The sequence below is a fragment of the Rhinichthys klamathensis genome, unplaced genomic scaffold (genome assembly GCF_029890125.1).
Source record: "Rhinichthys klamathensis goyatoka isolate OS25496 unplaced genomic scaffold, OSU_Roscu_1.1 h1tg000054l_1, whole genome shotgun sequence".
NCBI classification, from domain to species: Eukaryota; Metazoa; Chordata; class Actinopteri; order Cypriniformes; family Leuciscidae; genus Rhinichthys; species Rhinichthys klamathensis.
Window position 1 is genome coordinate 824,954 of NW_026606599.1, and position 15,411 is coordinate 840,364.

Sequence of the window (15,411 nt, forward strand, 5' to 3'; positions counted from 1 at the left end):
TTTCAAACACTAATAACACTATATCATTACAATCAACATCAATCTTGTGTTTATGAAGAGAATGAGTCAGTGTTTTAATATGATCATCATGTTTTAGGTGTAATATATGATCCCTGTCAATCAAACTGAACACACTGCATTCAGTCACTTCAATTATTTTTATTATATATATATTTTTTTTTAAATAGCAGCACCTTCTTTTGCAGAAATGAAACTGTTGTGTTCCAGTCCAGATCATGTAACCAATCAGAGAGTGAGACTGAAAAGCCCATTTGCATTGTCAGGGTGGAGTGATTGTGATCTCTCAGAATAGAGCAGCTCTGTCTCCAGAGACCATGTTCAAACCCCAAGAGCTTTATTTGACATTTACTGCGACATCAACCTTCTGAAAAGCTCCTGCATCTTCATCTGTTAGTTGAATGATGTTGTCAGACACAAAGTGAACTTGTTGAGAAGCTTTATTGAATGTTGCAGCAAACACAGCAGATTGAAAGATCTCACAGACACACACACACACACACACACACACACTCACACACACTCTCTCAGTATGGAGTTGTAAAGCACTACAGCTGCAGCACTAGACTCATGTGAATCCTGCCTGACACAGGACACTCAGATACGGCTCATCTTCAGGAGAGAAACATCAGCACTCAGAGCTCTTGTGGAACGAGACCTCATGAGGAGCTCCATCATGTGTTACTCTGCAGACGTACAGCTCTCCCTCTTCCCAGCGTGCTTTGCTGAGGGTCAGGACGCTACTGCGGCTGTAGCGGCCGTCCTGCTGGCTCTCTGCGCTGGTCAGAACCCCCTCGGTGACCTCTGACCCGTCCAGTGTCCAGCTCACCAGCGCCCCCTGTGGAGAGTAAGAGCTGAGCAGGCAGAGCAGTGCGGCTGAGTCTCCAGAGATCTGCAGAGAAGAGGGCGGCAGCAGAGACACTGAGGGCTTCACTGTGGGACCAGCTGCAGGAGACAAACACAACACATTCACAAACACACACACAACACACTGCACTGCACATTCACAGCATTTCAACAGGACTGAAGCAGCAGACATGAGGAATGCAGGACAAATCTCCAGCATCTGATCCTTCATGCCATTCAGCTTCACTACAGTCAATATATATATATATATATATATATATATACAATATACACACTACACAATCACTATATACATTTAAATCAAATGAAACTAAAGATACTTAATTCTAGCTTTTAACTCTGAACATAAATATCTTAAATTTTATATACATGTGATACTAAACTCAAAATGTAACTCATTTTTAAAACAGAATTGAAAAACAATTGAATCATTAATACATTGTGTTTGTATTATAAAGCACTGAATTATAAGCACAACATGAGCAAAAGAGATTCGGTATCATTGACTGAACTACAGAAAGTAGCAACATTTACATTCTGATGTCAAATCTCTTTTTACATGTATGATTTCTACAATAAAAGATGAACTAAATATGAACTCGGTGTAGAAATAAATGAAGGAAAAACAAACCTGTAATAAACTGAATAAACTCATAGTGAGACACATTATGGAAAAATGTTTAGACATTTCTTTTTCTTCTGAATGTATAAACATGACAATATCATTGTTTTAGATTAAATAAGTCTACAACAATATTAGTAAAACCTTTCCTAAAAGCTTTATATATATATATTGCATTATAAAAGTATTTTAATGCAATAATTAAGCCTTGTTATACATTATAATGCATGTATGATCTCATCAATAATTGTAGCCGCAGTTTTAACACATTATAATATTATATATTCATTGATACACCTTCAAAAATGTATAATACACTAAAACACACGATAAACAACTAATTTCGGACGAAACAAGGAATTTGCAAATATTATAATGCATTTGTAACTTTGGTTACAGTTATTTATTAAAATATAAAAGGCATTAAATTCTACATTATTGATACCTTTATAATGTATCATACATAAAGGCTTCAAGTAAAGTTTGCCACAATATATAATAATCATTTTTATAAAAAAAAATGTTGTTCTTGTTTCAACTGTTAAACACTTTCTGAAATCTAAATTGTATGTTTTATTAGGTGATTAAATCGACAGACTTACCAATCACCAGTTTAGTTCCTCCACCGAATGTCCACCACAGTGATACAATCTAATGAAACGCTCGTACAAAAACCTCTATTCCACTCGAGTGAACACACTCCAGCAGAGAGAGAGAAACAACACTTCAACACACTGATATTAGAAGATCCTCAGCTCTTCTCAACACTCACTCATTCAGATTTGACTAAATGCTTTCTGATATAACACTGTTTAAAGAAATATATGTGATGAGCTGTGACCTCTGAGGTGACCTTTGACCTCTTTGATCATGGATGATGTTGTGGAGTTTCTCATAATGATGCTTCTGTTCTTCATATGCAGATCAATCATCATGATTCACAGAAAAACCTGCAGCTTCACACTTCAATCTTCAGTGAGAATCTGTTCAAATAATGACTTTATTGAATATTAGAGCCAAAGTCAATAGAAAGTGTGACAATGAAGATATAAAAGGTGTTTTGCATGTTCTACACAGTCAAGCATGTTTTCATATTCAAGGTGTGTTATAAAAGTATCTGGACTGGTTCTGAATCTCCACACAAGATCATGAAACGTGAACAAGCTCTAATATGTGTCCATCTTTAACAGCCTGTTTCTTCTCCATCTGATGATTTCAGACACACATGAGGCTTCATGATAGATGGAGTGACACCATGAACTCTGATTAGAGATTCACAATCAGTCCTGATACTTTCTGAACACACTCATGATTCATGATCTTACTTTAGTGATGGCGCTTCATCTAGTGGAAGTGTAGCAGTGATGATGGTCACATGACTGAATATGGACACAGAGATGGACGTTCATCTGCACATCCTCAGTGTCTCAGGAGTCACAATAAACATACTAAATAAAGTCATGATTGTGTAACTCTAGTGTATATGAGTTTGTTCTCAGCACAAGCTGTTGTAAATCCTGCCCACTTCTTTGCATTGTCAGCACATGCTTCAGTGCTCTGAGAGTGTTTATAGTGCTGTGAGTTTAACACTTCATGACTGAGAGCAGAACACAACACACTCTTCATCATCACACAAGACTAAACTACAACTATGAACAACATCATCATCTTCATCTGGACCATTGCACTGTTTATTCAAGGTTTGTGTAATACAGTTTTGAAATATATGAAATGTACAGCATATATTTATCATATATATGTATATAATCATATATTAATTTTCGTTTGTGTTTTCTTTTAGAGTGTAGAGGACAGTATACTGTAACTCAGAGTCCATCAATATCAGCAGTTCAACCAGGAGAAGAAGTCAGAATAAACTGTAAAACCAGCAGTGATGTGTATAGTAATAATTACTTACACTGGTACTCACAGAAACCTGGAGAAGCTCCTAAACTCCTCATATATCTGACATCAACCCGTAATACTGGAACTCACTCTAGATTCAGTGGCAGTGGATCTGGCAGTGACTTTACTCTGACCATCAGTGGAGTCCAGACTGAAGATACAGGAGATTATTACTGTCAGAGTTTTCATGTCACTAGTCAGTATTGGTTCACACAGTGATAAAGAGTCGTACAAAAACCTCTGTCAGTCAGACGTCACAGTGACTGCACTGATACAGCTGAGAGAAACTGCAGCTGCTGATGGAGGATCACAAACTACACAATATCAAACCTTTCACACACTTTATTCATTTATTATGATGTACTAAGTAAACATATAATCTTATATCCCTTACTAAACTGGACTAAAATGTGTATAAATGTGCGTGGTGCTTGTTCTTGTAAAACTTGTTGTTCTTGTAAAGCCTCTTCAATGTAATAATTGCACTTCATGCTTCACCACTAGAGGACACATCTTTATATGACTGAGTTCCTCTCTGTCAGCGAGAGAGTTTCTCTGGACACTTCAACGAGCATCTAGTAAGAGAAATCGATACTCGGTTACTAACGTAACCTCGGTTCTCTCTAGAGAGGGAACGAGTATTGCGTAAGTTTAGCTTACGCTACGGGAAAGATTCATCTTCTCGAGATATTGAAGCCAAAAAAATTATCCTTAATTTTGTATTCATTGTCAAAGTCTGGTCATTCATTCAGGTCTGGACCCGCGGACATGCGGGGTGGCGCATCTGCTCTCCTTCCTACAAGAGCTGTTGGATAAGGGAAGGTCCCCATCCACGCTCAAAGTACGTGGCGGCCGTGGCAGCGTTCGCAGAATCGACGCACGGCCAGTCTTTAGGAAGACATGAGTTGGTCATCTGTTCCTTAGAGGAGCTAGGAGGATGAACCCGCCGCGCCCCCTGTCGGTTCCCATGTGGGATCTTTCACTGGTCCTAGAGGCCCTGAAAGCTTTTCCCTTCGAACCACTGGATTCCGTGGGGTTGAAATATCTATCACTGAAAACCGTCTTTCTGACTGCACTGACGTCAGTAAAACGTGTGGGGGACCTGCATGCGCTGTCTGTCAGCGCGTCGTGTCTTGAGTTCGGGCCGAATGACTCTAAAGTCATCCTCAGACCTAGACATTAGGGGTGGAACGGTACACAGAAGTCACGGTTCGGTTCATACCTCGGTTCAGACGTCACGGTTCGGTACGATTTCGGTACAATGGAATAGCAAAACAAAAATGCAGAAGGCTTTTTTATAAATGTCTTAAGCCTTGTATTTTTATTAATAAAGGCATAGAACCAGTTTATTTGTAGTGCACTGACAGTAGTTTTATATAATTAGTTTATTAATTAAATTATTAAAAAGACGAAAAGACCTTGAGATATGTTTGGTAATTGTACCTGAATGAATTTAAAATTAATTAGCTATTTCAGATCAATATATTTGTTTTCCTTCATTTTAATTAACCCTAACTTTATTCTCATCTGAATTATAAATAATTGACTTCCGTATAAAATAATACTACCATTAAAAACTTTTGTTAACAGTTGTAGGTTACAGTTTGACAAGAGTTTAGAGTGTGACAAAAGCACAATGTTGTGTTTTATTGCGAGTGTACACAAATATAAGTAAACAATTTGCAGTTTTAATGATGTCCTGTATGAAAAAAATGACGGAGTATGTTTTTATGTTTCCACTGTTCGATCGCCCGTGCCTCTCTCTCACACACACACACACACACACACAGTTCGATCGCGCGGGATTCGCGCCCGCGCCTCTCTCTCTCTCTCTCGCACACGCGCGCACACACTGTTCGATCGCGCCTCTCTCTCTCACTCTCAAACACACACACTGTTAATCGCGCCTCTCTCTCTCTCTCTCTCTCTCTCTCTCTCTCTCTCTCTCTCTCTCTCGCACACACACACACACACACACAGTTAATCGCGCCTGTCTCTCTCTCTCTCGTGCACACACACACACACAAACACTGTTAATCGCGCCTCTTTCTCTCTCTCTCTCTCTCTCTCTCTCGCGCGCACACACACTCCAGCATTGCAATCTCTATCGCAGCCTGTTCATTGCTGCGTTCACAGTCACACCAAAAGCGAATAGAGCGAAATGTATCGCTATTTAAGAGTTTTTTTTTATTTGTACCGTGTATTCTCCGTGCAAATTCGTGCACCGAACCGTGACGCCCGTACCGTTTCGGTTCAATACGAATACATGTACCGTTCCACCCCTACTAGACATGGCTACGTTCCTAAAGTGATGGGCACTCCGTTCAGAGCGCAAGTTATCTCGTTGTCAGCTCTGCCAGCATCTGACAGCGAAAGTGATGTGAACCTCCTCTGCCCTGTCAGAGTGCTGAGGTTTTACATTACGCGCTCCGCCTTATTCAGGCGTTCGGAACAGCTGTTTGTTTCGTTCGGTGGGCGCACCAAAGGTGTCGCCTCCTCGAAACAGAGCCTGTCCAGATGGATAGTGGACGCTATAGCAGCCGCTTACGCGTCAAAAGGTCTGCAATGCCCTCTGGGCATCAGGGCTCATTCCACGAGAGGCGTGGCCTCTTCGTGGGCATGGTCCAGTGGAATTTCTATCCATGACATATGTGTAGCGGCGGGCTGGAGCTCCCCGTCTACCTCTGTCAGGTTTTATAACCTAGAAGTTCCTGCCTTGCAGGCTGAACTGTTGTCAGTTTAAAGGAGAGGTGTATTCTGCCCAGACCTCCTGCTCAGATCACTCTCACATGACTCAGCTCTCCTGGTTGAGCTGCACTAAGTAGGGTATGTGCCATGTGCCTATACAGACCGGCGCGCTGCTCTGTATTCCCTATGTGTGCGTATGTACAAGTGATGGCCCGCGTGGCTGGCCACCTTATTCTCCACCTTACAGGGTTCCCCTGAAAGTTCGGGGTCTCATGGTGGATGCTTGGCGCGCACGGCGTTGACAAAGTGTTCCCGTAGCGTAAGCTAAACTTACGCAATACGAGAGAACCTCTCGTAAGAGAACGATACTCGGTTACTAGCGTAACCTCGGTTCTCTCTAGAGAGGGAACGAGTATTGCGTAACCGGCCATGCTCGCGCCACGAGCGACTTCGCTTCAGTCGTCGAAAAACCAGGGAAGTCAGCCTACAGCCCCTTCTTTTATACGCTAAGCCACGCCCATTCTGGCGGGCTGTGACGCTATGAAGGCGCGAGCGCCCTTCATTGGGCGTGATGTCACGCGGGGCTCACTGGTAGGCTGCAGCAGATGCCAGCAGGGCAGCCAATAAGCACGCGAGATGGCCTGCTCTAGGTCTGCTAGCTGCTGCACTGCGTTGACAATGAATACAAAATTAAGGATAATTTTTTGGCTTCAATATCTCGAGAAGATGAATCTTTCCCGTAGCGTAAGCTAAACTTACGCAATACGAGAGAACCTCTTGTAAGAGAACTCACACTTCACATCAGAAGGCCTACTCTCTCATCCCTGTGTAGAAAGACACACGTACCAATGAGACGCTGAAATTAAAATGGTTAAAAGCATTTGGTTAAACAATTTACTAATCACACTGATGCACATTATGACAGAAACTCTTAACAATGTTCTAAAACCATAAATGCAGTGATTATGATACAAATTGAGAAAGAAAAAACGACCTTTGCAATGTATATTCCTGTGGTGTCTCTATAATTAAAGTCCCATCACAACAATTTAAATCAGAATCACTAGAGCAACATGAGTTTGGTTCATTTTTAAACTGATAACAGCAGACTATCTGTTAGGTCTGGATGTGATGCTTTCCATTTGAGTCACAGAAACTTTAACATTCTTACACAAATACTGTCAGAATGATGGGTTCTTGATTGGTGTCCATGTTTTTTTAAAATGATTTTTATTTTATTTTATATATATTAAAGTTCGCCACCTTCTTTAAATGTAAATGTGCAGCAGAAGTGACCTTTGGTAGAACTATTGAAGGTAAAGATTTTTTTCCTGATGAAAATAAATTCATTCATACAGTGAAATTGTTGCAGAGAAATGTTAGCTATGAGACTTTAAGGAAACAAAAATGTTCAGGTTGAGGAAGATGTTAACAAAGATAAGAAGGGATAAAGCGAATGCTTCACAAAACAAATCAAATGTTTAAGTCTCAAGGGGTGAATATTTCTCTTTGCTTTTTTGTTCTTTTTCTGTCCTCTTCATATTGTCTTTCTTCTATGGGGCTGTTAAGGGTGGGCTCTTTAAATATGAATGGGGTAGAGATGGTAATAAATTAGCAATGGTATCAGAGTTACCAGAGTTAAAATAAATGTAGTTATCTTACAAGAAACACACACTAGTTTAGATAATGAATCTGAATGGAGTAGATGGTGGGAGGGAAAAGTGGTTTAAGTCATGGGACAAATACAAGTGCTGGCATAGCCATTTTATTTTCTAAAGAAATGAATGTTAATATTTTGGTTGTCGAATAAATTGTAAAAGGAAGAATATTGCTGTTAAAAATGGAATATGAAGGATGTGTGTTTGTACTGATATATGTTTATTTACATTTCATTTATTCATTTAGCTGACGCTTTTATCCAAAGCGACTCACAATTGCTATGTCAGAGGTCGCACGCCTAGTGGAGCAACTAGGGGTTAAGTATCTTGCTCAGGGACACATTGGTGTCTCACAGTGGACTCGATCCCGTGTCTCTCACACCAAAGGCATGTGTCTTATCCACTGCGCCATCACCACCCACCACCATGTTTTTGCACCCAATAATGTACGTGAGAGTGTGAGGTATTGTTGAAAGTTAAGGAGTGCTATTCAATGTTTGTACTATCATTGGAGGTGACTGGAACTGCACTATTGATTTTATTATTAATAGAAATGGAGAAGAACCCCATCAGATAGATATTTGGAGAAGAAGAAACACAGGAATTAAACAGTATATCTGGCTCAACGCATCTAACAATAGGGTTAGTGGAGCGAGATTAGACAGATTGTATATAGGTAGAGAATGGAACAATAAAATTACAGATGTTTCAATTTTACCCGTTGGGTTTTCAGATCACCATTTGATATTATTTGCTTTGAATATGAAGAGAACTTCAAAACCAAATTATTTTTGCCATTTTAATACTAAACTATTGCAGGATGCTTTATTTTGTGAGAATTGTAATTCCCTCTGTGAGGCATATAATGGCAGTCAAAGGGAGACATCTATTTGAGTCCAAAGAAAGCTGAATTGACATAGGCTTATGCCTTTTTGCATCTGTATGTGTTTCCTCCAAATATCTCTCCAGCTCAACCTTAGATGCTTTTAATGTGCTATTCTTCTCACTGGTGAAGAACTTCTTTACGCATTTGAATGGGTCTTTATAGAAATTAGCTCTCGCACGCTCCTTCTATTATGGAAATGACAACACAGATATTTTATCCCTTATATTAAACATTAGTGGTTCACTCATTGGCTACCTCTTACAGTCTGGAGTTTGTATTGGTTAAGTTGGTGAAAATGAATTTAGTCTTTTAACTGTTATTGAAGCTAGAGTGGTCCATGCAAGCACTGGAACTGAAAGTGTTGAGTCCAATGGAGTGCTTGTCGAGACACAGACATGAAGACAGAACTGGCCAAACGAAACTACAGCCGTGGGAGAGGTTGATTGAAGGCTTATTCTAGGACGCTGTTTCCGAATCTCTAACTTGAGCTCAAGATGTTTTCAGCGTAAACCATATCTAAGCACCACTCGGTACAGTGAGATTCAAGAGATTGATCCATTGAGTGATCTGGGATCAGAAGTTAACTTCATTGTGGATGAAGGAGAGGTGACACGGTTGTGGCCAAGATCTGTGCTGTCGAAGCAACCATTTCTCTGCGCTGTCCAATATGCCAGCTTGTGTTTGATAGCAAAAACATTTCCATCGGTGTGGTAGATGTAATAAACTACAAAGTGTAGGTAGCTTTCAATCAATCTCGTGGGGAATGCTGAGGATGTGGCCCTCTCCAATACACTCATCAAAAAGTATCTGCCAAAAGAGAGTGCGCTTCATCTGCTCATGCATCAGCAGGATTTGGAGGAGCGTTTCATTGAGACTGAATTGTTCAAGGTGAAGATTCAGAACAGTAAAGTCATGGAAACTGACCAAGCTGTCGCTGCTGCAGGAACACCTGTGGAGGGAGAGACTTAAACAGGGACGTGTGCTTTGATTCAAAAGACTGAACCTTAAAGGGCTTGTTCACTCAGAAATCATACCTTCATAGGATATCCAGAAATATGGACATTTTAATACAGTTATTTGAGTTAATATTTGTTTTATTTATATTTACATTTAACTCCATGTTGTTTGAACATTTATAGAAAGTTAAATTATTGATATTTAGTTTAAAAGTTTAAAATGTAAATTTATTTAAAGAAATATATGTGATGAGCTGTGACCTCTAAGGTGACCTTTGACCTCTTTGATCATGGATGATGTTAACATTAATCAATAATTATGAATGTAGTGATAATCAGATAGGTAATCGAGCCAGCTCTGGTATGTGGAGTAAATTAACTAGATTCTAATTTACTTAGGTTCCCCTCCAGTCTTCCATTCGTGAAACAAAGGGGGCAGTGTTTTGAATTGATTAAATCATTGACTCCATTCGGAGATGCAGCGTCTTTCTCTAATGAATAAAGAAATGCTTTGTCTGTGACATGTGACCAGAAGGACATGTGACTCGAGACGAGATCGCAGAGAACAGCCCCTTAGGGTCTCCCCCTTGATTTAATCACCTCACACACAGAGCATTGTGTAATAATGTGATCACCACCACTCAAATGATTAAACTCATCAACTCAGAGGAGTACGCACACACACGAAACTCCCCGGAGGGGGAGTGAGCGAGAGTCCACCACTCCGGCAAACTCTAACTGAACTCTGCTACACACACACACGCAGAAACACTCATTCATGAACTTTTAAATGCCTACCTCTTTAAACGTATGAAGTGTTTCTCTTGTTGTGTTTTACAATCCCCATGTGACCAAATTGATGTAACTATAAACTTTTATGGTATGTAATCAGTTTGACATTCGTTTAATCACGAAAATCATGTATCTGCATTTTACTAGCCCTAGGAATGTTGCGCTTGGTATGATTGGAATCAGAGGAATCGAATAAGATCGAATCACTGACCCAAAGTGCAACATGAGGCATACTTTTATTAATACCAGTTTAGAAGTGTATTTTTACTAAATGTTATCTTCCATGCACATGACCCGGAGGGCGTGTGTTTTCGCAAACACAGAAGTTTGACAACACGCCTCCTCCCAAACGATTGGATCAGACACGCAAGAAAGGCGTGCCTCTAGCTCCTTCAAAACTCGAACGCCACAATCTGTTCGATGCAGTTTCTACGCCAGACGAGAGCTTTTTCCTGTGAGAGGTTTCTGGATCCATGGCTCCTTAGGGAGCTTTCTCCGTTTTCTTTAATCTTTCTTTCTTTTCGTCTTCGGACTTTTTCTTACGTTTAGTTTCAGTGAAATGAACGTAATCGGCAACTTCAACCTGAAGGAGACTCTTTGAATCTGCAGCGACCACGCTCGCCCAGAAGAGCTGAGAAAGCACGCACCCGCTCTTAAGGACACACACGCAAGACGCGGTTTTCCTCAGCAACACCAGGAGAACCAAAGACCTTTTTTAAGCCTTCATTCAAACTAACGCGCTTTCAACAAGTCCTCCAACCCATACGACCATTTAGGTCGTTTGTGACTACCTTCAAATACGACACATAAAAGCGTTTCCTAAATTTGCGCCCCTACCGGCAGCTGGAGATATGGAGAAATGCATTATAAACTTTGACTTTCGCCTCAATGCATTATGTTTTTTTTTTTTTATCTACCTGCTAACGTTACCAGTTTACGTCAAACTCTCCCAGCTATTCAAAGTAGTTTATTGCTAAAAAAATATATCTTTTTGATGACTTCACACGTACAGGTAGGTTTTCCATCCGTCTATAGTCCCATGTTTATGAATGAAATGATGTCGTGTTTCAAATCTGTATTTATATTTCAAGCTGTGTGACGTTCATTCAAACGGACGCCAGCATTATAAAGTTAGTTTTCATTGTGACATTCAAACATTGAAATTTGCCTGTGTTGGGAAAGGTATCATGCAAAAAGTTCACACATTTACTATGTTTTACCAGTAACTGTCAATCCGCCATGTCATGTGTAGTAAAAGCACAGTAACGTACCATGCTTCTTCCACCGTAACTGTAACCATGGTAACCACAACACTTACAATACTTTTACCACAGTAACTGTGTTTTTATTGTGTACTATTGTAGTTAAAGCACAGTAACACAACACTTAACATGTTTTTTTTAGCAGTTACTGTAGTTGTAATGTGGTATTTGTAATTAAAACACAGTAATTTACCATGATTTTACCACAGTCTGTGTTTTTACTGTCTACTATTTGTAGGTAAAGCACAGTAACCACAGCACTTGCCATGGTTTTACACAGTAACCATAGTTTTACCGTTGTGTTTGTAGTTGAAACAGTAACACAACACTTGCCATGGTTTTACCACAGTAACCATACTTTTACTGTGGTGTTTATAGTTGAAACAGTAACACAACACTTGCCATGGTTTTACCACAGTAACCATACTTTTACTGTGGTGTTTATAGTTGAAACAGTAACACAACACTTGCCATGGTTTTACCACACTAATCACAACACTGGCCATGCCTTTAATACCTTTTTGTAATGTAATTGTAATTCAATATTCTTTTTCTGTCTTGCAGTTACTTCAGATCATATACTCCTCCATCTCCATCTCCCACAACAACCTTTAATCCAACAGATCTTTTAAGAGGCCATCTCTAGCAAAAACTCACTTTCTGTCTGTGTCTGTCTCTCTCTCTCTCTCTCTCTCAGTTTTTTTTAACTGTAATTAATTTACACATATTTTTGATCTCTTTCTTTCTCTTCTTCATCATGGAATATTTAAAAAAATCAAAATTTGATCAGTTCTTTCAGAAAGCTGCTATTAACAGGGAACTTGAACTCAAAGCTCCCAGTGCTGATCTTGAAGAAGCTGCCAGGGAGGCTGAACAGGTCCTTCAAATTAGGTAATGTGAACACATTTAGTTATAGCTGATTTGCTTTAATGAATGTATCCTTATTTTATGTTTTATTAACTTTCCTTAAAGTCCTTCCTCTCAAATAATTTGGTCACGGATCATTTTTAACACACTGTCTCAACATGTATATATTTCTCTTTGTTTCAGCTGAAAAGAAAGTGCTGTCAAGGGCTTGTTAAACCTGTCTTCGTGGAGAGGGATGAATTCGGCCATCTTGTGCGTTTATGGAGAAGGAAAAAAGCTGCAAAGGCAAATGTTTCCAATTGTATATCTTTGTTGGTCTTAACCCTTAATTGAACATTACTGCAGTTACATTTTGCACAGCATTTGATGTTTCTTAAACTTTGTTTTACATACTACACTACCCCATCAGTAAGAACCCACAATAAAGCGTCATGTTGATGTAGTAATAGTTCATTCAACTGACCAAGTCAGCAAATTCATATGATATTGTGCAAGTGCACTCGTACAAAATTGACCATTGCCTCAACTCTCTTGCACATTGTAAGTAGTCGGACCGTTTATATCAGAAAGTTCATATCAAATCCATTGTACTCTTTATTAACCTTTACATATTGGCGCCGTCTCTTCTCGTACCAACAGTACATGATATCTTTCCACATGTTGATTTTTATTGACCACATCTGTTTAAGAAGCAAGAGTCTGGAAATGCTAGTTTATCAAGTTACGTGACACATCAGATCTTCCAATAACTTGTCCTAATCAGATCACTTAAACGATTAGTTCACCCAAAAATAATAAAAGTAATTACTCACCCTCACCCTCATGTTGTTCCAACCCCGTAAGACTTTCGTTCATCTTCAGAACACAAATTAAGATATTTTTGATTAAATCTGAGAGCTGTCTCACTCCTCCATAGAAGCTAAGGGATCGAAACTTGCCGGCCTAGAAAGTTAGAAAAGACAATGTTTAAAATAGTCCAAGTGACTACAGTGGCTCAACCTTGAGTTTATCCAGCGACGAGAATACTTTTTGTGCGCAAAAATAACGACTTATTTAACTCTTCATTTTCTTCTGTGTGGGCCTCTGAGTGAGTTTACGTAGTGTAACAGCGCAGCGCTTCTGTGTTGTACGTCAGAACGTAGGCTCGCTATTGGCCGATACAGGTCATGTGTGTGATGCGTGTGACGTACAACACAGAAGCGCTGCGCTGTTACACTACGTGGCTCACTCAGAGGCCCACACAGAAGAAAATGAAGAGTTGAATAAAGTCATTATTTTTGCTTGTTTTTGCGCACAAAAAGTATTCTCGTGGCTTGATAAACTTATGGTTGATTGACGAAAGTCTTACGGGGTTGGAACTTGGAACAACATGAGAGTGAGTAATTACTGACATTTTTGGGTGAATTAACCCTTTAAGTTCGTTCATAACACCAAGAACAATAACTATAATGATAACTATTTTAACATCCACAACAAACGGTTAAAGTTGGATAGATCTTGATTGGCTGTCAGTGTTTTTATAGTTCATCATGTGATTTAATAAAATTATCTTTTGTCCTTTCTTGCAGGATTTGTCACGAATTACTTAGTCCTGCTCCATCAGCTCTCTACAATATCAAACTCCATCAGCTCTCTACAATATCAAACCCAATGGCTCTTTTAAGACCCAACCCATCCAAAAGCTTTCACATCGCTCTCTGTCTTGTGTGGCACATCTGCTCTCAGCCCTTCACTCTTATTGCTAATTTCCACTCTGACCATGTCTACTTGTAATAATTTATTTTCTACAGTGAACACTCAGATTCTACTGTGAGCACTCCTGTCACCATCCCTCCCACTGTATTCTACTTGCCAACACAGAGAAAGAGGGGGGGGGGGGGGGGGAATGGTAATGTAAAAATAACCTATTTTCTTTCTTTTTAATATCATTTCCTTAATTGTTTCAACATATTGTGTATATATATATTTATTACATGGCTTGGTTGAATTCTAATGTAGAATGCGGTCTGTTGTTTCTTGAAAACAGACCGCTGCTAAGTATAACACACCGTTGCCATGAAAAACAGAGCGTTGCAATGGATTCTAACCGTAGAGACGTAGCGCTAAACGCTATTTTCTTTAGCGGAAGCAATACAATCATTTTTAAACCAATAAACTCCTTTTTAAATCAATATTTTGTGTCAAATTATTGATTTATTTGGTAGGTAGCCATGTAATAAGCGGGATAATGTCCCTTACACATTATCTCTTACATATATCATTCCAGTTCAGTTTTCTCCATCCATCTGAAATGCCAATCAAAATTACATGTTGTATACTATTCATTGTTGTTTTAAAGGGGTTTCGGTTACATATCAGTTACTTTATCAATCAGTGTTTTTTTAAGAGTTTTCTATTTTTCACTATAATTGATTACCTCAATGCAGATATTTTTTTATATAACCAACCTATTTTTATGGTTTCTTTTCTACATAGTGGCGCAAACTGGAGAAGTACCTGTGTGACAGAGGATGCTGTGCTGGGCGCTTATCTTTGTATTTAAACAGTTTGACATAAATAAACATTGGGAAATTACTACAAAATGTGTCCAATCATTATGCTTTTTTTTTTTTATTCCTATATTTATACTAGCTAATAATGGTAATGGGGTCCATTTCCTGGAAACACAGAAGTGATTAAATATTTACCTTTAATACATTGTAAATGTTATAGAAGCACTTCATTTGAATAGTAGCTGAACTTATCTTTGTTTAAGAAATACTGAATGCTTGAATAATTATCAGAGGATTAGTTTTTTGTAAGCAAATGAAACTTTTTGAATTATTTTAATACTTATTTTTCATACAGTATCCAACTGCAACATTTTTCTATTGCGTGTAATCTATTGTTG

The 15,411-nt window shown here is 39.1% G+C and overlaps 2 gene segments (V, D, J or C); one reads left to right on the top strand and one right to left on the bottom strand.

The window, feature by feature from the left end:
- Window positions 1-524: 524 nt before the first annotated feature.
- Window positions 525-1,111, bottom strand: LOC130083256 (immunoglobulin lambda constant 7-like). The segment is given in 1 exon segment: window positions 525-1,111. A coding segment is annotated over 1 exon segment (450 nt).
- Window positions 1,112-3,120: 2,009 nt separating this feature from the next.
- LOC130083266 (immunoglobulin kappa variable 3-15-like) lies at window positions 3,121-3,995 on the top strand. The segment is given in 2 exon segments: window positions 3,121-3,207; window positions 3,309-3,995. Coding segments are annotated over 2 exon segments (372 nt in total).
- Window positions 3,996-15,411: the final 11,416 nt, after the last annotated feature.